Source organism: Dendrobates tinctorius, unplaced genomic scaffold (genome assembly GCF_039654945.1).
Source record: "Dendrobates tinctorius isolate UK_male_01 unplaced genomic scaffold, ASM3965494v1 ptg000196l, whole genome shotgun sequence".
Taxonomy (NCBI): Eukaryota; Metazoa; Chordata; class Amphibia; order Anura; family Dendrobatidae; genus Dendrobates; species Dendrobates tinctorius.
The window spans coordinates 947,870-969,744 of NW_027361863.1; the positions used below are offsets into that span (position 1 = coordinate 947,870).

Consider the following 21,875-nt stretch of genomic DNA (forward strand, 5'->3'; position numbering starts at 1 on the left):
AGTCTGACATGACTTGTTTGCTACAAACCCATGCTGGCTCTGGTTAATTACTGTATTCTTAGGGTACCGTTACACCTAGCGACTCACCAGCGATCCCGACCAGCAATATGACGCGGTCAGGATCGCTGGTGAATCCCTAGGTGGTCGCTAGTGAGCTGCCACTCAGGCAGATCTCACCAGCGACATTGCTGGGGACAGGGATCACTACTTACCTGTCACACTTAGGCGATCCTGTGTCCTCCCGCCCGGCTCCATGCGTCGCTCGTCGTCACAGCAGGAAGCGCCGCAGGAAGTGGCCGACGAGAAATGGTCCAGCAGCTTCTCGCGCGATCAGCGATAACCAGTGGGGGAGCCGGGTGGAGGTAAGTATCACATGCAGCGATATCGCTAGCAATATCGCTGCAACGTCACAAAATCGGTGACTTTACAGCGATATTGCTAGCGATATCGCAGTGTGTAACGGGGGCTTTATCCAAGTACTTACATACATGCTGTTTAACCCCTTTACTACCAAGGGTGGTTTGCAAGTTAACTCACGAGCCAATTTTTACAATTCTCACCATTGTCCCTTTATGAGGTAATAACTCTGGAACGCTTCCATGGATCCTGGCGATTCTGACATTGTTTTCTCATGACATATTGTACTTCATGATAGTGGTAAAATTTCATTCATATAACTTGCGTTTATTTGTGAAAAAAACCCGAAATTTGGCGAAAATTTTGAAAATTTCACAATTTTCCAACTTTGAATTTTTATGCTCTTAAATCACAGAGATATGGCACTCAAAAAACTTAATAAGTAACATTTCCCACATGTTTACTTTACATCAGCACAATTTAGGAACCAAATTTTTTTTGTTAGGAAGTTATAAGGGTTAACATTTTATTTTTACGGACCACATCACATTTGAAGTCACTTTGAGGGGTCTATATGATAGAAAATACCCGAAAGTGACACCATTCTAAAAACTGCACCCCTCAAGGTGCTCAAAACCAGATTCAAGAAGTTTACTAACCCTTCAGGTGCTTCACAGGAATTTTTTGAATGTTTAAAAAAATTGAACATTTAACTTTTTTTTCCCCAAAAAAATTACTTCAGGTTCAATTTTTTTATTTTACCAAGGATAACAGGAGAAATTGGACTGGAACAGTTATTGTGCAATTTGTCCTGAGTACACCGATACCTAATATGTGGGGGGAGCCACTGTTTGGGCGCATGGCAGAGCTCGGAAGGGAAGGAGCGCCGTTTGACTTTTTCACTGCAAAATTGGCTGGAATTCAGATTGGACGCCATGCCACGTTTGGAGAGCCCCTGATGGGCCTAAACAGTGAAAACCCCCCACAAGTGACCCCATTTTGGAAACTAGACCCCCAAGGAACTTATCTAGGTATGTGGTGAGCACTTTGAACCCCCAAGGGCTTCACAGAAGTTTATAACGTACAGCCGTACAATTAAAAAATCATATTTTTTCCACAAAAATGATCTTTTCACCCCCAATTGTTATTTTCCCAAGAGTAACAGGACCCCCAAAGCTATTGTGCACTTTGTCTTCATACCCTGATACCCCATATGTGGGGGTAAACCACTATTTGGGCGCATGGCAGAGCTCGGAAGGGAAGCAGCGCCATTTGACTTTTTTGGCTGGAATTGAGATCGGATGCCATGTCGCGTTTGGAAAGCCCCAATTCTAACTCCAACCCTAACCCCAACACACCCCTAGCCCTAACCCTAGCCCTAACCCTTGCCCAAACCCTAACCCTAACCCTAGCCCTAATGGAAAAATGGAAATAAATACATTTTTTTCTATTTTATTATTTTTCCCTAACTAATAGGGTGATAACAGGGGGTTTGATTTACTATTTATGTCGGTTTTTATTTTTGGCAGCTGTTGCACGCTAAAAGACGCTTTTTATTGTAAAAATAGTTTATGCATCACCACATATTGAGAGCTATAATTTTTCCGTATTTTGACCCACAGAGTCATGTGAGGTCTTATTTTTTTGCGGGACGAGTTGACGTTTTTATTGGTATCATTTTTGGGCATGTGACATTTTTTGATCGCTTTTTATTCTGATTTTTGTGACGCAAAATGATCAAAAACCAGCGTTTCATGAATTTATTTTGGGGGGTGCGTTTACACCGTTCTGCATGCGGTAAAATTGATAAAACGGTTTTATTCTTTGGGTCAGTACAATTACAGCGATACCTCATTTATGTAATTTTTTATGTTTTGGCGCTTTTATGCAATGAAAACAATTTTATATAAAAAATAATTATTTTTGCACGTTTTCAGTGGTACCATGGTTATTTATATCCTTGATCGCGCGTTATTGCACTTTTTGTTCGGCGGTATGATGATAAAGCTTTATTTTTTGCTTTGTTTTTTATTTTTATTTTTTAAGGTGTTCAATAAAGGGGTTAACTAGTGAGACAGTTTTATAGGGCGGGTCGTTACGGACACGGCGATACCAAATATGTGTACTTTTATTGGTTTTTTTTATTTTCAAAAAATGAATTTATTAGGGAATATTTTTTATTTTTAATTTATTTAGCGATTTTTTATAAATTATTTTTATACTTTCTTTTTTAACTTTATTACAATGTCCCAGGGGGGACATCACTGTCATGTGACAGATCGCTGATCTGTCACATCACAGATCACTGTGACAGATCAGTGATCTGTCACAGGCACTGCAGAAGGCATCCTCATGCCGGCGCTTTGCAGGCATGAGGAAGCCGCCTCCCTGCAGGCCCCCGAAGGTCTCCGCCACCATTTTGGATTCGGGGACCTGCAGGGAAGGAGACCCCCGCAGCAGCGCTGCACATCGTGTTTGATCGCAGTGTGCCAGGGGTTAACGTGTCGGGGGCGGTCCGTGACTGCCCCTGACACATAGTGCCGGTTGTCAGCTGTGACAATCCCCCCATGAGCGCAGCTGATCGTGCTAGACGTACTATTCCATCCTTAGGACTTAGGTTCCAGGTCACATGGACGGAATAGTACATCTAATGTAGGAAAGGGGTTAATAATTTGTTCAAAGATCTTTCCTGGTGTAGAAGTAAGGCTCACTGGCCTGTAATTTCCTGACTTCATCTTCTTTCTATTTTTGAAGATAGAGACAACATTTGCCTTTCCTCAATCCTCTGGGACTTCTCCTGTTCTCCAGGATTTTTCAAAGATTCTGGCTAGTGGTTCTGAAATTTTCTGTGTTATCTCTTTCAGTACAAAAGGATGTAATTCATCTGGACCAGGAGAGTTAAATTCATTTAACCCCTTAGTGACGGGGCCAATTTTTAAAATTCTGACCAATGTCATTTTATGTGATAATAACTCTGGAACGCTTCAACAAATCCCAGTGATTTTGAGACTGTTTCTTCGTGGCACATTATAATTTATGATAATGGTAAATTTAGGTTGATATGTTTTGTGCTTATTTGTAAAAAATATCAGAAACTTGACAAAAATGTAAAAAATTGCAATTTTCAAACTTGGAATGATTATCCATTTAATCCAGAGAGTCATGTCACACAAAATCATTAATAAATAACATTTCCCTCATGCCTGCTTTACATCAGCACCATTTTTAAAATGCTAATTTATTTTGTTAGTCTTTTAAGAGGTTTAAAAATGTAGCAGTAATTTTTCATTTTTTCAAGGAAATTTACAAAAGCTATTTTTTGAGGGACCTATCCAGGTTTGAAGTGACTTTGGGGGTGCTATATATTGGAAGACCTCAAATGTGATACAATTTTAAAAACAGCACCCCCTGACATATTGAAAACTTCTGTCAGGTAGTTTATTAACCCTTCAGGTGATTTTCAGGAATTAATGCAAAGTGGAATGATAGATGGAATGAAAAAGTGTTTGTTTACCACGTAAATGTCAGTAACTTCTGAACTGACCGCTATAGCCGGGAGACTCTAAAGGGGGTTTTACACATAGTGATATCGCTAACAATATAGCTAAAGCATCACCGATTTGGTGACGCAGCAGCGATATCACTAGCGATATCGCTATGTGTGATACTTACCGCCGACCGGCTCCCCCGCTGTCCATCGCTGATCGTGCGAGATCGCGAAGCTCCATTTCTCGTCGGGCGCTTCCTGCTGGCGCCGACGAGCGACGCGTGGACGCGGATGGGAGGACGTCAGGATCGCCTCGTCTGAAAGGTATCGACCGCTAGATCGCTACTGCATCGCTGTGAGATCTGCCTGTGTGGCAGCTCACTATTATTATTATTATTTATTGTTATAGCGCCATTTATTCCATGGCGCTTTACATGTAAGGAGGGGTATACATAAAAAAATAATGTTAAACAATACAAGTCATAACTGGTACAGGAGGAGAGAGGACCCTGCCCGCGAAGGCTCACAATCTACAAGGGATGGGTGAAAATACAGTAGGCGAGGGTAGAGCTGGTCATGCAGCGGTTTGGTCGATCGGTGGTTACTGCAAGTTATAGGCTTGTCGGAAGAGGTAGGTCTTCAGGCTCTTTTTGAAGGTTTCGATGGTAGGTGAGAGTCTGATATGTTGTGGTAGAGAGTTCCAGAGTAGGGGTGATGCGCGAGAGAAATCTTGTATGCGATTGTGGGAAGAGGAGATAAGAGGGGAGTAGAGAAGGAGATCTTGTGAGGATCGGAGGTTGCGTGCAGGAAAGTACCGGGAGACGAGGTCACAGATGTATGGAGGAGACAGGTTGTGGATGGCTTTGTATGTCATGGTTAGGGTTTTGTACTGGAGTCTCTGGGCAATAGGGAGCCAGTGAAGGGATTGACAGAGGGGAGAAGCTGGGGATTAGTGGGGGGACAGGTGGATTAGTCGGGCAGCAGAGTTTAGAATAGATTGGAGGGGTGCGAGAGTGTTCGAGGGGAGGCCACAGAGCAGGAGGTTGCAGTAGTCAAGGCGAGAGATTATGAGGGCATGGACTAGGGTTTTTGCACTAGCGACCATTTAGCAATGCACCAGCGATCCTGACCGGGTCGTATTGTGGTCGGGATCGCTGGTGCATCGTTAAATGTAAAGGGGCCTTTAGGCCGCTATTTGGCCATGAACTGTTATGGCAAACATCAGGACCACACAATCATAAAATCGGTGTGTCAGTTAGATTAAAGTGGAAGCCCCCACAATCTTTTAAACATTTATTTGATGTAGTCACTTTTGACAGCAGCAACTAAGGGGTTAAACAGATATGGACGGTGCCAACACCGATCGTTTGTGATACAGCACGTTGTCAGCTATAGTGTACAGTTGACAGCTACTAGATTGTCACCTGTATGGGGATGATATTCTCTTATATCTCAGGTCAGTAAAAAGACGTATTGGCTGTCATTAAGGGGTTAAATTAGTTAAGTGTTCCCTTACCATCTCTCTGTTTATAGATAGTGTGCATTATTTTTTTTATTCCTTCGATGGCACTGTGAAGATCAGTTGATGTTACAACGGCTTTCTTAGAGTTGCGTACCACGCCCATTTGGCTAAAACGTTGTAGGTTCATAGAAGGAAAAGAGGTGAAACGGAAAGGCACAGATACAAAAGAAAAACAACGCCGGATTCAGTAGAAGAGTGGCATTTACAACAGGTTAACAAATCATTTATTTATGGCAAATGACAGGTCTTCTTTACCTTTTTTGTTCAACTTTTCAAACATTTTTTTATTTTCACATTGAAATTTTGAGCACTCTGTTTTTTTTATTTGTCTATCTAATCTATTTCATTCTCTGATATCCCATTTCATACATCTTTCAATGACACCTGTTCATGGTCTATGTATTTATTCTGTAACTCCGAACCCATTCTTTTAATAAATAGGTTTATAATAATGTATTCAGCATTATTTTATGACTAAAGCCCCCGTTACACATAGCAATATCGCTGTAACGTCACCGATTTTGTGACGTTATCGCTATGTGTGATACTTACCTCCGACCGGCTCCCCCGCTGGTTACCGCTGATCGCGCGAGAACATCCTGGACCGTTTCTCGTCGGCCGCTTCCTGCTGGGCTTCCTGTGGCGCCAACGAGCGACGCGTGGACGCCGGCGGGAGGACGTCAGGATCGCCGCGTCTGACAGGTAAGTAGCGACCCCCGTCCCCAGCGATGTCGCTGGTGAGATCTGCCTGTGTGGCAGCTCACTAGCGACCACTTAGCGATTCACCAGCGATGTAACGGTACCCTTAGCTGAATAAATGCGGCTTCAGGAATTAGCACATCGTTCAATCATCCACCAATGCCACTCACTAATTAGCCTCTCATTTATCTCCGGTGTAATTTATTCTGTGTGTTTGGTGCTTTCCATAGTTTATCAGTTGCTCTTATTGTTGTCAGGCTGCTTGGCAATGGTGATGTATTTATGAAGGACAATCCTGGACATTAATTTCTACATATTTATCAATCGTTTTACTAAAAAAAGAAAAAAATCCTCGTAATTAAAACTTGTTCTTCCATAATATAGTTTTAGTTAGAGTAGCAGCTAGCGTTTTGGAATTATGCCTTTTAGGCCGGTTTCACATTTGCGCTTCAGGGCGCAGCAATGGCCTGCGCACGGCCGCCGCTAAGCCCCGCCCCTGCCACGCCTCTGCCGGTAGCTCCGCCTCCGGGCGCATGACGCTGCATGCGTCCCCTATCTTTATCACTGAGGACGCAGGCCGTGCGCAGTATGCGTTTGGCGGCGCCTGCGTCCTTTTGACGGTGCGCCGAGCGCAACCAAATTGCAACAGGTTGCGTTTGGCGCTGGTCGGCGCACCGTCAAAAGGACGCAGGCGCCGCAAAAACGCATACTGCGCACGGCCTGCATCCTCAGTGTTAAATATAGGGGACGCATGACGCATGCAGCGTCATGCGCCCGGAGGTGGAGCTACCGGCGGAGGCGCGGCAGGGGGCGGGGCTTAGCGGCGGCCGTGCGCAGGCCGTCGCTGCGCCCTGAAGAGCAAATGTGAAACCGGCCTTATTTATAGAGATGCCGGCATTTTTTACATACAATTTCAGCATTCATTTTTATAAAAGCGGCAACCGAAAGTGCGGCCATATTGGAAGTCATTCATGAAATAGCTTCTGAAAAAAGGATGATAAATTATAAAAATGTTCCTTTGGTATTCGTTTATATTCAGATCCCTAGAAGAAAACTGACAACTGAAATTACTTTTGCAATATTAATAATTAATAATTTAAAAAAAATAAAAAAATGTCAATGTGTTGCTAATCTAAAAAGTTAAAACTACATGATAGCAGCTGCTTTTACTTGAAGGTTTTTGGGTAGAGAGTGCCTTTAATTTAGAAAACTATTTTTTTTTAAATTTGATCACAGTTGTTACGTACTTGTCAACTCTAAAAGATAGAAAGAGAGACACATATTTCAACTACATTCCTAAAAATACCCAAATAAAAAGTACCATAGTGAAGACCATTATTGTTCCCACACAGTTTAAAGAGGTTGCCCCCTATTGTAGCACTGATGACCTATCCCTAGGATAGGTAAACAATGTCTGATCGGCAAGGGTCTGGCACTGATCAGCAGTCATCGGTGCTGGCAGCAGCTGCCAGCTGGAAGTACTCAGTAGCGGAGGTGGTCGTTATCTGATAGTGGCTGCTACTAGTGATGAGCGACTATACTCGTTGCCCGGATTTTCCCGAGCATGCTTGGGTGTTGTCCGAGCATTTTGGCGTGCTCGGAGATTTAGTTTTCATCGCCTCAGCTGCATGATTTGCGGCTGCTAGACAGCTTGAAAACATGTGTGGAATGCCTGTTTGTTAGGAAATTCCGACATGTATTTAGTCTGTCTACAAGTCGCAAATCATGCAGCTGAGATGAAGAAATCTAAATCTCCGAGCACGCCAAAATACTCAAAGGTCACCCGAGCATGCTCGGGAAAACCCAAGTAACGAGTATACTCTCTCATCACTAGCTGCTACACATCCGCTCCTATTGATTTGGAGTACTCAGCCTCGGCCACTATCAGTAGACGGCCATCTCTGCAAGTGAGTATTTCCAGCCAACAGCCGCAGACACCGATAACAGCTGGTCGGTGGGGTGCCCGGTGTCCAACCCCGGCTGATCAGACATTGATTACCTATCCTGAGGATAGGTCACTAATTAAAAAGTAGTGAACAACCTCTTTAATACCCTTTTTTGCCCCCATGCAGTATGATACCGCACAATGCCCCTCACACAGTATGATACCCTAAAGATGTTCCCACACATTGCTGCCCCAAATTGACCATATACAATATGAAGCCCCCATAAACATTATGATACCTCCATAGTATCACCCCTACACACAGCCCCACACAGTGCCCTTCATACATGAGGCCTCCACAGTACTCCTTACACACACATTGTGATGCCCCCACAGTATCCTGCTACACAGTGATGCCCAACAGTCCCCTCACTCAATATGATCCTCACACACACGTAGTTTAATGCTCCATAGTGCCACTGCCACCTAACTCCCCCAATATGGTGCCCTTTCAGTCCTTTGGCAAAAAAATAAAGGCCCCGTTCCCAAGAAGAACTGAGCAGTTCTCCTCTCTGTGCTGTATGTCCCGACATAGCAGGTGTGAGATAGTAACGTCCGACTTCTCATGTCTGCTCTGCTGAACCTCAGATTCTCCTCTCTCCACCATTATGTTCAATTGTATCTGCATCCGAGGCGTCAGATAAAGTTTAAAGTGAAACATGCTGCCGTTGCCATAAGAAGAAAAAAGATATGTACTGAAAAAAATGTTACTGTTGTGTAAAGCGATCAGAGAGCTAGTGTATGGCATGCCAAGAGATAGGTCACCCTTCTTAGGGGATCAAAAAGATCTTAAAGTAGGGATGAAAAATGTCCTCCTTACTCATCGTTGAAAGAAGGTGTCTTAATCCCAGGCAGAGACCGGTGCGCAACATTTGTGATTGCATCATGAGTCATACTTGTCACTACTGAAGGGTATCTTTTCGGGAGTGTCTGGAAGGCTTCAAGAAGACTCCTGAAAAGCAATGAGCCATCAATTACCGTGATGTCAAGCCTTGCCACCCAGTGGCATGCTCAGGGCGCAGGAATGAGGTGCAGCCTGCAAGAAAGAGGGGTTATTCTGCAAATAGCAATTCAGTGGCTCTCATGTGAGGTTCTTGTGGGATATGATTCCTTATTTCTAAAGGACAACCTTGAAAAATTGCCAAATATTCCTAAGAGCTGAACTGTTACTTCTGTAAGCAGAACATCCCACCCCACATCCCAGGAGAATATGGGAGCACTCAGGCGCGAGCCGTTATCATACTTCTATCATTGCCTATGCAAACAAACCTTATGTTATCAATGACATCTATTTTGAAGACATTTAATAAAACACTCAATATCTATTTAGGATGGGCTATTCAGCCTCATAAGCGTATTGATCTAATTACTCTAAGTTATTGCTCATCGGAGTTGGTATCACTTCTTTCATGTACTGGGATGGAAGCCAGTAAGAAATCAATGCCACGCTCTTCCTCTGTTTCTAAATCTGAGCAATACATGTGATTAAGTCATTGAGGAGATTAAAACTAAACTTTTCTTTCATTCCTTTTAAAGTGAGATTGATGTGAGATTTTTGTGCTGCATAAGAGTATACATGTAGCGTACATCTGGAAAGTTGGCTGGATTAATATGGAGCAGGTAGCCCCGTGCAGCTTCCACTCTTCTGGGAAGACTTTCTACAATATTTTGGAGGTGTCTGTGGGAATTCTCACCCCTTCATCCTGAAGAGCATTTGTTAGCTCAGACCCTGATGTTGGGGGAGATGTCAGGCTCACAGTCTCTACTCTAGGAGTTGGATGGGGTGAGGTCTGGGCTCTGTGCAGCCGGTCATGTTCTTCCACCAAACTCCCTCAACCATATCTGTATGAACCTTATGCACTGGGCACAGTCATGGGGAACAGAAAAGGGTCTTCACCCAACTGTTCCCACATAGATCAAAGTTACAATTGTCCAAAATGTCTTGTGCTGAAGAATTAAGATTTCCCTTCACTGAAACTAAGGGGTCCAGGACAAGTCCAAAAAAACAAGCCCACAGCATTATCCTCCCCCACCAAACTGTATAGTGGGCACAATACAGTCAGGTGGGTAACGTCCTCCTGGCATTCACCAAACCCAGACTCCTCCATCCGACACCAGATAGAGAAGTGTTATCTGACACTGCACAGAACACGTATCCTCCAAAGTCCAGTGGTGGCGGCTTTACACCACTCCATCCAACACTCTGCATTGTGCTTGGTGATGTATGGCTGCATGCAGCTGCTCAGCCATGAAGCTCCCAGTGGGGCAGTGTTTGTGCTGATGTTACTACCAACGGAGGTCTGGACTCTGCAGTTATGGAGTCAGCAGAACATTGGAAACTTTTTGCCATCTGCTCTTCAGCACTTGGCCCCCTGCTCTGTATGGGGTCTCTACTTTGCTGCTGCAATTACTTCCAATTCTCAATAGAACACGACAGGTGATGGGGGATGATTTAGGAGGAAGAAATGTCCTGAACAGACATGTTACCCTGATGGCTCTTATCACAGGACTGCACTGGTATCAGTGAGCTCTGCACCACTGGCCTTTCTGTCACATGTTAGTAAAGGCAATCGGCATTGCAGGGGACTGGAGGTTATACACTGGAGGGAGCGGGGGGACCAAATGTTATAAACGGGGGCAATGAGGCCAGATTTTATACCTTGGTGGCTCCTATTACAGGCAATTCTGTCACATGTTAGTAATGACAGTCAGCATAGCATGGTGGAGGGCTGGAAGTTATACACTGGGGGGCAATGTGGTCGCATGTTGTACATCAGGGGCAATGGCGCTGAATGAAGAACCTGAATTCATTTATTAAGATGTGCGGTTCAATCCTTTTGTTTATATAACCTGGATTTGATCTGTACCCTGAACAGTATGTCATGCACATTGCACACAAAGGACATATAAAATCTCATAGTTTCCATAAATCATGTCCGAAGTAATAAATAATTGGCTACAAGTCAGCTTCAAATAGTTGACTTCTGCTGGATGTACAGAACCTGGGACCACACGGGAGGTGCCACTTGAACTGTAGTTGACCAGTCCAACCGTGGATTAAAATTAGACAGATAAAAAAGTACCGTAGATGTTAGAAGGACTGGATTTACCCAGAGGGAACAGCACCTGCTCTTGAAATAACTTCTATAATAATATGATGAGCAGTATGTAGTTATATGTAAATGAACCGAATTCATATGTTAAAACAATCTATCGCCAGGTTTTTGCTGTGTTACTTACTGGGCTGATTGTTGAGGTTTTGATTGTTTTCTCTGGTGCAGATCTTGCAGTTCTCTGAATGCTGAGCTCTGTATAACCCCGCCCACACCACTGATTGGCAGTTTTCTGTGTACACTGTGAATAGGAAGAAAGCAGATAATCAGTGTTGGAGGCGGGTTATTAACAACACACATAACTTAAGTGTAGTCTATTCGATGGGCCTATAATAGACTTATAGATATTAGTTTAAATGGACAGTTATACATTGTAATAGGGATGGATAGATAGATAGATAGATAGATAGATAGATAGATAGATAGATAGATAGATAAACGGATGGATGGATAGATAGATGGATGGATAGATGATAGCTAGATGGATGGATAGACGGATGGATAGACAGATGGATGGATAGATAGATGGATGGATGGATATATGGACAGATAGATAGATAGATGGATGGATGTACAAATGGATGGATAATGGATGGATAGATGGATGGATGGTAGATAGATCGATAGACGGATGGATGGATAAATAGACGGATGGATGGATGGATAGACAAAAGGATGGATAGAGAGATGGAGAGACATACAGTTGTGGCCAAAAGTATTGACACCCCTGCAATTTTGTCAGATAATACTCAGTTTCTTCCTCAAAATGATTGCAAACACAAATTATTTGTTATTATTATCTTCATTTAATTTGACTTAAATGAAAAAACACAAAAAGAATTGTCCTAAAGCCAAATTGGATATAATTCCACACCAAACATAAAAAAGAGGGTGGACAAAAGTATTGGCACTGTTCGAAAAATCATGTGATGCTTCTCTAATTTGTGTAATTAACAGCACCTGTAACTTACCTGTGGCACCTAACAGGTGTTGGCAATAACTAAATCACACTTGCAGCCATTTGACATGGATTAAAGTTGACTCAACCTCTGTCCTGTGTCCTTGTGTGTACCACATTGAGCATGGAGAAAAGAAAGAAGACCAAAGAACTGTCTGAGGACTTGAGAAACCAAATTGTGAGGAAGCATGAGCAATCTCAAGGCTACAAGTCCATCTCCAAAGACCTGAATGTTCCTGTGTCTACCGTGCGCAGTGTCATCAAGAAGTTTAAAGCCCATGGCACTGTGGCTAACCTCCCTAGATGTGGACGGAAAAGAAAAATTGACAAGAGATTTCAACGCAAGATTGTGCGGATGTTGGATAAAGAACCTCGACTAACATCCAAACAAGTTCAAGCTGCCCTGCAGTCCGAGGGTACAACAGTGTCAACCCGTACTATCCGTCGGCGTCTGAATGAAAAGGGACTGTATGGTAGAAGACCCAGGAAGACCCCACTTCTTATCCCGAGACATAAAAAAGCCAGGCTGGAGTTTGCCAAAACTTACCTGAAAAAGCCTAAAACGTTTTGGAAGAATGTTCTCTGGTCAATGAGAAAAAAGTAGAGCTTTTTGGGCAAAGGCATCAACATAGAGTTTACAGGGGAAAAAAAGAGGCATTCAAAGAAAAAAACACGGTCCCTACAGTCAAACATGGCGGAGGTTCCCTGATGTTTTGGGGTTGCTTTGCTGCCTCTGGCACTGGGCTGCTTGACCGTGTGCATGGCATTATGAAGTCTGAAGACTACCAACAAATTTTGCAGCATAATGTAGGGCCCAGTGCGAGAAAGCTGGGTCTACCTCAGTGGTCATGGGTCTTCCAGCAGGACAATGACCCAAAACACACTTCAAAAAGCACTAGAAAATGGTTTGAGAGAAAGCACTGGAGACTCCTAAGGTGGCCAGCAATGAGTCCAGACCTGAATCCCATAGAACACCTGTGGAGAGATCTATAAATGGCAGTTTGGAGAAGGCACCCTTCAAATATCAGGGACCTGGAGCAGTTTGCCAAAGAAGAATGGTCTAAAATTCCAGCAGAGCATTGTAAGAAACTCATTGATGGTTACCGGAAGCGGTTGGTCGCAGTTATTTTGGCTAAAGGTTGTGCAACCAAGTATTAGGCTGAGGGTGCCAATACTTTTGTCTGGCCCATTTTTGGAGTTTTGTGTGAAATGATCAATGTTTTGCTTTTTGCTTCATTCTCTTTTGTGTTTTTTCATTTAAGACAAATTAAATGAAGATAATAATACCAAAGAATTTGTGATTGCAATCATTTTCAGGAAGAAACTGAGTGTTATCTGACAAAATTGCAGGGGTGTCAATACTCTTGGCCACAAATGTATGGATTTGTACATAGATAGATGGATGAACGGATGGATAGATAGATGAATAGAAGGCTAGACAGATGAATGGATTGACAGATGGATGGATAGGAAGATGGATTGATAGATGAGCAGATGGATAGAGGAATGGATGGATAGACGTAAGGATGGACAAATGGAAGGATGGATAAACGGAAGGATGGATGGACAGATGGATGGATAGATGTATGGATGGATAGATATAATAGACAGAAAGGCTGACTTGCCCGCTACATCAGGTTCCTGTGAATCGATTCTCTCATCTGAAATATTAGAACAGATTGATGATAAGACAGATCAGATATTTTTCAGGCCACACTGATCAGTTTATTAGCTGAGAACTGAGCTGTGTTTCCTGCATTTATGAGAAATAGTCCTAGCATCAAGTGTAATATAATCAAGGAGATGAGAGCCGCAAGGTCAATGACCCAGCTTGTGCCATTACCAATAAATTAGATTCTGCATCAGAATTGTTCTGGAGAATGAATTAGATTACAGATAAGAATGAGCCTGACGCTACTTTATTCCTGCACCTGCTGCCTGACTCCGCTCCAGCCGAACACGGCTGAATGTAAATGTTTTGCTGGAGACAGATTGGCCAGATAACATGTTGTTTATGACTGGATTTATTCTATTGCATCCACAAAATAACAATTATTGCCACATTCAGAATGAAACAAAACCGTAGATTATTCCAGGTAATACTAAAATATAAAGTCATTCCAGTTATTATGCCACAAGTACCACAACCCTTTCATATCACACATTGGCGGGGTCCCGGAGGTCTGTTCCAATCAATCACATATTGATGCCTATTGTAAGTTTAGGTCATCCATTTATTTCCATGAAAGACTATTTTAAAGGGGATCTCAAACCAAAAGACAAAATATAACATTGCTCCAGAATTCACCTGTTTACAAAATGTCTGCAGTGAAAGATTTGTAGTGCTTAGTTGGGCTGCAGAAAAATCTACAAGATTAAATCTCTAATATTTTATCGCTAAATTGGATTTCGAGGTGGAATTGCTAAGAATGTTTTCCTAATTCCCATAATCTGGACAGATACTAAGGAAGAAGGTCTTAACAGGGCTCCACCTACAGACGCTTCTCACTAAATTAGAAAATCATCAAAAAGTTAATTTATTTCAGTTCTTCAATACAAAAAGTGAAACTCATATATTCTATAGAGTCATTACACACAGAGTGATCTATTTTAAGTCTTTATTTCTGTTAATGTTGATGATTATGGCTTACAGCCAATGAAAACCCAAATGTCATTATCTCAGAAAATTAGAATAATTAACAAAAAACACCTGCAGAGGCTTCCTAAGCATTTAAAAAGGTCCCTTAATATGTTTTAGTAGACTCCACAATCATGGGGAAGACTACTGACCTGACAGATATCCAGAAGACAGTCACTGACACACTCCACAAGGAGGATTAGCCACAAAAGGTCATTGCTAAAGAAGCTGGCTGTTCACAGAGTGTATCCAAGCATATTAATGGAAAGTTGAGTGGAAGGAAAAAGTGAGGTAGAAAAAGGTGTACAAGCAATCGGGATAACCGCAACCTTGAAAGGATTGTTAAGAAAAGGCCATTCAAAAATTTGGGGGAGATTCACAAGGAGTGGACTGCTGCTGGAGTCATTGCTTCAAGAGCCACCACACACAGACATATCCAGGACATAGGCTACAAGTGTAACATTCCTTGTGTCAAGCCACTCATGACCAATAGACAACGCCAGAAGCGTCTTACCTGGGCCAAGGAGAAAAAGATATGGACTATGGCTCAGTGGTCCAAGGTGTTGTTTTCAGATGAAAGTAAATCTTGCATTTCATTTGGAAATCAAGGTCCCAGAGTCTGGAGGAAGAGTGAAGAGGCCACAATCCAAGCTGCTGGAGGTCTAGTGTGAAGTTTCCACAATCAGTGATGGTTTCGGGAGCCATGTCATCTGCTGGTGTAGATCCACTGTGTTTTATCAAGACCAAAGTCAGCGCAGCCCTCTACCAGGAAATTTTAGAGCACTTTATGCTTCCCTCTGTCGACAAGCTTTGTGGAGATGGAAATGTCATTCTCCAGCAGGACTTGGCCCCTGTCCACACTGCCAAAAGTACCAATACCTGGTTTACAAACAACTGTATCCCTGTGCTTGATTGGCCAGCAAACTCACCTGACCTTAACCCCATAGAGAATCTATGGAATATTGTCAAGAGGAAGATGAGAGACACCAGACCCAACAATGCAGACGAGCTGAAGGCTGCTATCAAAGCAACCTGGGCTTCCATAACCTCTCAGCAGTGCCACAGGCTGATCACCTCCATGCCACGCCACATTGATGCAGTAATTGATGCAAAAGGAGCCCCGACCAAGTATTGAGTGCATTTACTGAACATACATTTCAGTACGCCAACATTTCAGATTTTAAAATAATTTTTCAGGCTGGTGTTGTAAAGTATTCTAATTTACTGAGATAATGACTTTTGGGTTGTCATTGGCTGTAAGCCATAATCATCAACATTAACAGAAATAAGCACGTGAAATAGATCACTCTGTAATCACTCTATAGAATATATGAGTTTCACTTTTTGTATTGAAGAACTGAAATAAATTAACGTTTTGATGACATTCTAATCTTGTGAGAAGCCCCTGTACATGGATCACTAAATCACAGATTACGCTCAGGATTTTCTCTGTCAGCAAACACAGCACTTATGTAATATATATTCTGTAACATTCAGGTAGGATTTTTTTTTTGTGGGGGGACTCTTGCAAAGTTATAGGAATGATGATAATAAATGAATGATCGCTGTGGGATCTACCACTGGGAGCCCTACAAATTATTAGAAGATACTTTTCACTCTATGTAAAGTCTATAGGACCAACAGAGATGCCATTGCTGCCAACCATGCCTTTTTTTAATGCATTCTTTAATATAGAAGGTGATGATGGTGTCTGTAAAGTTCCATATAAGCGAGTAAAATAAAAAAGAAGGGGTAAATACTATTTTCGGCACTTTACTGGTGCCGAGTAGCGCACCTGGAACATTCAAGCTTATGTTCCCGGACTTTGATGCTGATTCTGACACTTTTTCTGCAACTGTTTTGTAGACATAATGTAGCTGTAAGGATTGTAGAAATGAAGCGTAAATAATCGCTGGACTCGGAGATGCTTCCTGGTGAATCGAGCCAAGGCAGATTTTCTACTCCCATTTAATTGCTTTATTTCCCGAATGATAATTAATTTCAATTTCTACCATTTATAACTTAAAGTGGAGATTTTCTTGAAAACACAGATGGTGATTACCCGTTCTTCTATTTTCATATTTTCAATGAGCTCTTTCATGTCTTGTACTGGAAATAAGATGGTGAAATATGTGGCTCTTTTTTCTGCCTGAGCTAATAATACAAATTCTTCATTATTTTCTAGGGGATTGTTCGCCGGAAATTTCACGACGACACACTTCACAGAAGACGGGACTGTGGTGATCACCTCGCACAATCACACGGTACGGTTCTCATTATTGTACATGCACTACGCTCTGTAGGTAGCAAGGTAATTAGCAGATAAATGAGTGATGGTTGCAGTAATATTCTTTTGTGTCTGTGCAAAATACAACATCAAGAGATGAGCGAATAAATTAGCTGGACTCCGGACCAGCGTCCAGGTCAGTATTCCCTGGGTGGGAGTCCTGAGAATTGCTTGTTTCATGTTGGTATCTCAGGATACACCTTGGATTAGCCGGCCTGGCATGACATTGTGTGTATGGTTCACACCGCCTTAATTACATCTCTCCAAAAGAGGAGCCGGGGATATCCCCAGGTAGGAGGAGGTTCATATGCCATTGACTACTGACCTGGCCACTGGACCAAGGTCCTTCAAAATTATTTGCTCATCTCCAAAATAGGAGCTGGGGATATCCCAAGGTAAGAGGAGGTTTACATCCATGCCATGGACTACTGGCAAGGCCACTGGACCAGGGTCCTCCAAAATTATTTGCTCATCTCCAAAAGAAGAGCCTGAGATATCCTCAGGTAGGAGGAGGTTCATATGCCATTGACTACTGACTTGGCCACTGGACCAGGGTCCTCCAAAATTATTTGCCCATCTCCACAAGAAGAGCTTGAGATATCCCCAGGTAGGAGGAGATTCATATTCTATTGACTACTTACTTGGCCACTGGACCAAGGTTCATCAAAATTGTTTGCTCGTCTCCAAAATAGGAGCTGGGGATATTTCAAAGTAAGAGGAGGTCTACATCCATGACATGGACTACTGACCTGACCACTGGACCATGGTCCTCCAAAACGATTTGCTTATCTCTAATACCAATTAATGCAAATGTGAACATGAAATATGAGACCATACATAAAAGAGATGGGGAGATAGCAAATAACTGCTTAATCTTCCATTGTGGTGTCATGGTTTTCTCACCCAAGACAGAAGGGCAGAAGGGTCTCATTTTGGTATCTTCATTGCTCAGTCACAGTCACAGCTCTACCGGGTCCTGATCCAGCAACGTCTTCTTCTGCCACCAGGTGCGACAGTATCCACCCTTGGGGTGACTCTTTTGATGGTGGAGATAGGCAGAATCTGGGAAGAGCAAATTGTCTCTTCAGAGAAGAGGACTCAAACTCTAGCGCCATCTATTGGAAGCAGCAATTTTAGTAGTCAATATCGACCCTTTAACGACTCTTCCCAAATGACTTACTGTAGACTAAAAGCCAAACCAGTATCAAAATTTGTAGACATTTTGATTGGGATGCTACCCCTTGTCAGAACAAAGCATGAGAGCTCATTTGGCTGTATGACAGGCTTCTGGCTGGGATCTAAGGGGCAAGGATTCTTCTTTTGGATAGTGACATACCTGGCATGCCAGTGCAAGGAGGCTTATAAGCCATGCAGTGCTCCTCTGGAAAATTACATTTTAATTTACATTTTAAGTCATATGGCAAGGGTCTATATTGACTTTTGGATTGCTACGTTCCAAAGGTGGCACTAGAATTTTAGTCCTCTTCATCGCTGAAGAGGAAATTTGCATATTTAAATTCCCAGAGGAGCATTGCATGGCCTATAAGACTCATTACACTGGCATGCTAGGCATGTCACTCTCGACAAGGAGAAACTTTACTTCTTATGTCCTGGGCAGAGCACACACGTTTCTAGCCAGGCACAATGTGCGTGCTGTCCAGCCGCTCAGCAGGAGTAATTAGTTGTAGAGCTGCCCCTAGCAGCTCCGGACACTGCCAACATTGGGAACAGCTGACAACCGGCACCCCTATTGATCAGGCATTGAAGACCTATCATAAGAATATGCCATTAATACCTGCTGTGGTCAATGGGGCAGCACCACACTTTATTTAAACTCCCTGTGTACTGATGAGCCCCGGTACAAAATTTGAACCTGGGTCCCCACCTGCATATTGGTCAGATGTATGGGCCCTTTGAGCACTTTACATCCTGTAAAGAAATCCGTGTCTACCCCATATAATAATGTTTCCCATCCTGAGCCCCTTCCAGTAATAATTTCCACATCCTGTCACCATGTTTTAAAAATATCCCCCATCCCAGGCGCCTTCCTCATATAATTTTCTCCATCATGTAATAATGTCCCCCGTCCTGGGCCCTTTATATAAAAATGTCAACCATCCTGGGCCCTTTCCTGTACTATTGTCATCCATCCTAGGCAACTTCCAGTAATAATATGCCATCCTAGCTCCTTCCGGTAAAAATATCCCCTGTCCATCCTATAGCATTGTGTCACATCCTTGGCCCCTTCCTGGTACAATGCCCCCCATCCTGAGTCCCTTCCTGGTATAATATCCCCCATTCTGGGCCACTTCCTGGTACTATGCTCCCCCCATCCTGGGCCCCTTCCTGGTATAATATCCCCTATCCTGGGCCCCTTCCTGTTACTATGCCCCCCCATCCTGGGTCTCTTCCCAGTACTATGCCCCCCATCCGGGGTCCCTTCCATTCTTCTCCAGCACATTTTAAAAAGAAACATCAATTATTCTCACCATCATCTGCTCCCACGATGTGCGGCGTACTCCTCTTGAACTGGCACAGACGACAGCAACAGACTTCAGTGCATCTGTATGGGCAGTGCATGACTTCATTGCCATGCCCTGCCCATCATGGGCAAGCTAACTCCTGCTGCCGGTATCTGATTGACCGGCAACTTGTATTGCAATTCAGAGAGCCGTCAGGTCTCTGCGCCTTAATACATTTCAGCTGAATGTGTGTCCAAGGATGCCCATCAATGTGAAATTGGTGCTGGCATCGGGGGCACCCTCCCCCTCCCACACGGGCCTGGTTGTGGTCACACCCTCTGCTACCGCAATTGTTACACCCATGGTTATGACTAACTGAAAGAGAAGATAAAAAAAGAAGAAAAAATGTAAAATAAAAAATTTTGGTCCTTACATTCTTGCCCTGTAGAACACTGTTTGTACCCTTTATTAAAGTGTTTTTTGGTCTGCTGGTTAACTGGTAGAGCGCATTTTCCGCATAAGTGCGAAGTCAAAAAGTAACATTTTTTAAAATGTTTTACAATTAGCATTTTTTTCTTATTATTATTTTTATATAACAAAATCAAAGCCTCAGAGCTAAATATTCAAGGTTTGTGTGAGTTCTGCTTCATACTGATGTGTTCAGGGTGCAAATTAATTCAGTTGAAACTGCTTGTCTTCCGGAATCCTGTATTGTAAAGAGTGAATTACATCACTGGCTGTCCCCTACGGACCATATTTATATTTCATGTTACTGATGTCCTGGGACTGAAGAGTCTAGCCGGAGCCTCCAGGCAAAGAACAGCTGGAAAAGACCAAGGTTTAGAGTGACTGCCGAAAATAATATATGCTCATATAAAAATTAGAAGCGCTTTTAAGGTCAAAGCGATGTTAACAGCATATGTTACGGCTCTCAATATTTATCTGTAATAGAAAATCTGCTTCTCTTGCAAGTTTTTTACATTCTTATCTAATGTCCAGCAGACAACTAACATGGCTCCTCGCTGATGCGATCCCTAAGTTCTTGGTCGTCTGTTTTTTAGACTTCCTTTGTCTAAATAATTGTAGATGATTAATATCTTGTGTAAATTTTTCCTTAGGTGGTTGATCATGGGGTTTATGGGAAATGGGACTTTTTGTTTTCTTTATGATTGTTAGGTGTTGTTTAAGCTACAGGTGGTATGCGCTCATACTTTCGATAATGTTGATGCTAGAAATTAGGAGGGTTATTTTTTTTTACGAATTTGGAAAAATAAACCATACCAATCATTGGATGTTATCTATGAACAGAAAATATATCCAATATAGTCAGCAATTTAACCTTTTAAGGATACAGTATTTTTTTTTTATTCTCGCCTCTATTCATTTCTCTAACAAGAACATTTTTAGGGAGGATTCTCTGTTCATTGTGGAAGTCTATCAGCACCTTGTGATCGCCACTTTGTTTAAACCTTTTTCCGTTCGTTCAATGAAAGGTAAAAAATATATATGTGTTAATAAATAAAGAATACCTACAGTATTATGTGTCTGGGGCTACCCTAATATATAAGAAAACAGTGTTTAGTCACAGACAGATGATTATTCAAAATATGGCTTATTAGGAAAAGTTCTAACAACAGTCCCTAGTTCCTGTGTAAAAGACCTGACTTTCTTGCCTGACTTCACTGCACCCCTTGCTGTCAAAGCCATTTTTTCCTTTAAAGGGGTTATTAAAAAACCCTATCTAATACCATAGGTTAAACTATTTTCTATATAGAAACTAAAATTTCCCTATTCCTCCCTAACTACACTATCTAATTGCTTTTATTTTTTGTTTTTTTCTACTTCCATTTTGATGACACTTTGTTTTAGAATTCCAGTGCATTCTGGAATACTGAAACAAAGTGTTGTCAGGGGGCTGAGACTGCGGTCACTGCCGCAACACATGCCCCCTACCTGAAGCATAGCATCATCAGTGACCTTCGTTTCAGGGGGTGTGCTAATCCCTGTGCGATGTGTGCTGTGCACAAAGACAGTGCGCTCTTTTGCCGACTCAGATCAGCAGTAATCAGCCAGAAAGAGAGCAGAGTGCACTGTCAGTGTGCCTTGTAAGACGAATACCTGGCTTGCAAAAAATTCAGCTTACAAGACGCACTGACAGTGTCCTCTGGTGCAGGCTTTTTACTGCTGATCTGAGCTGGTGAGAGAGCGCACTGTCTTTGTGCATATCACACAGTGCTCATCACTCAGTGACTAGACCAGCCTCTGAAATGAAGGTCATTGATGATGCTTCATTTCAGGAAGGGGCTGTGGTAGTGACCGCAAACTCTGACCGCTGATGATGCTTTGTTTGAGTATCTCAGCATGCACTGGGGATTCTCAAAAGAAGCATAATGTCAGGATCCATTTT

General features: G+C 42.6%; 1 protein-coding gene across 1 annotated transcript in view; it reads left to right on the top strand.

Moving 5' to 3' along the window:
- Window positions 1-21,875, top strand: part of ADAM12 (ADAM metallopeptidase domain 12) — a 771,113-nt gene that overhangs the window by 366,714 nt on the left and 382,524 nt on the right. Inside the window, exon 4 of the mRNA XM_073552776.1 lies at window positions 16,905-16,983. Coding sequence (XP_073408877.1) covers window positions 16,905-16,983 — 79 coding nt within the window. The remainder of the gene's footprint in view (window positions 1-16,904; window positions 16,984-21,875) is intronic.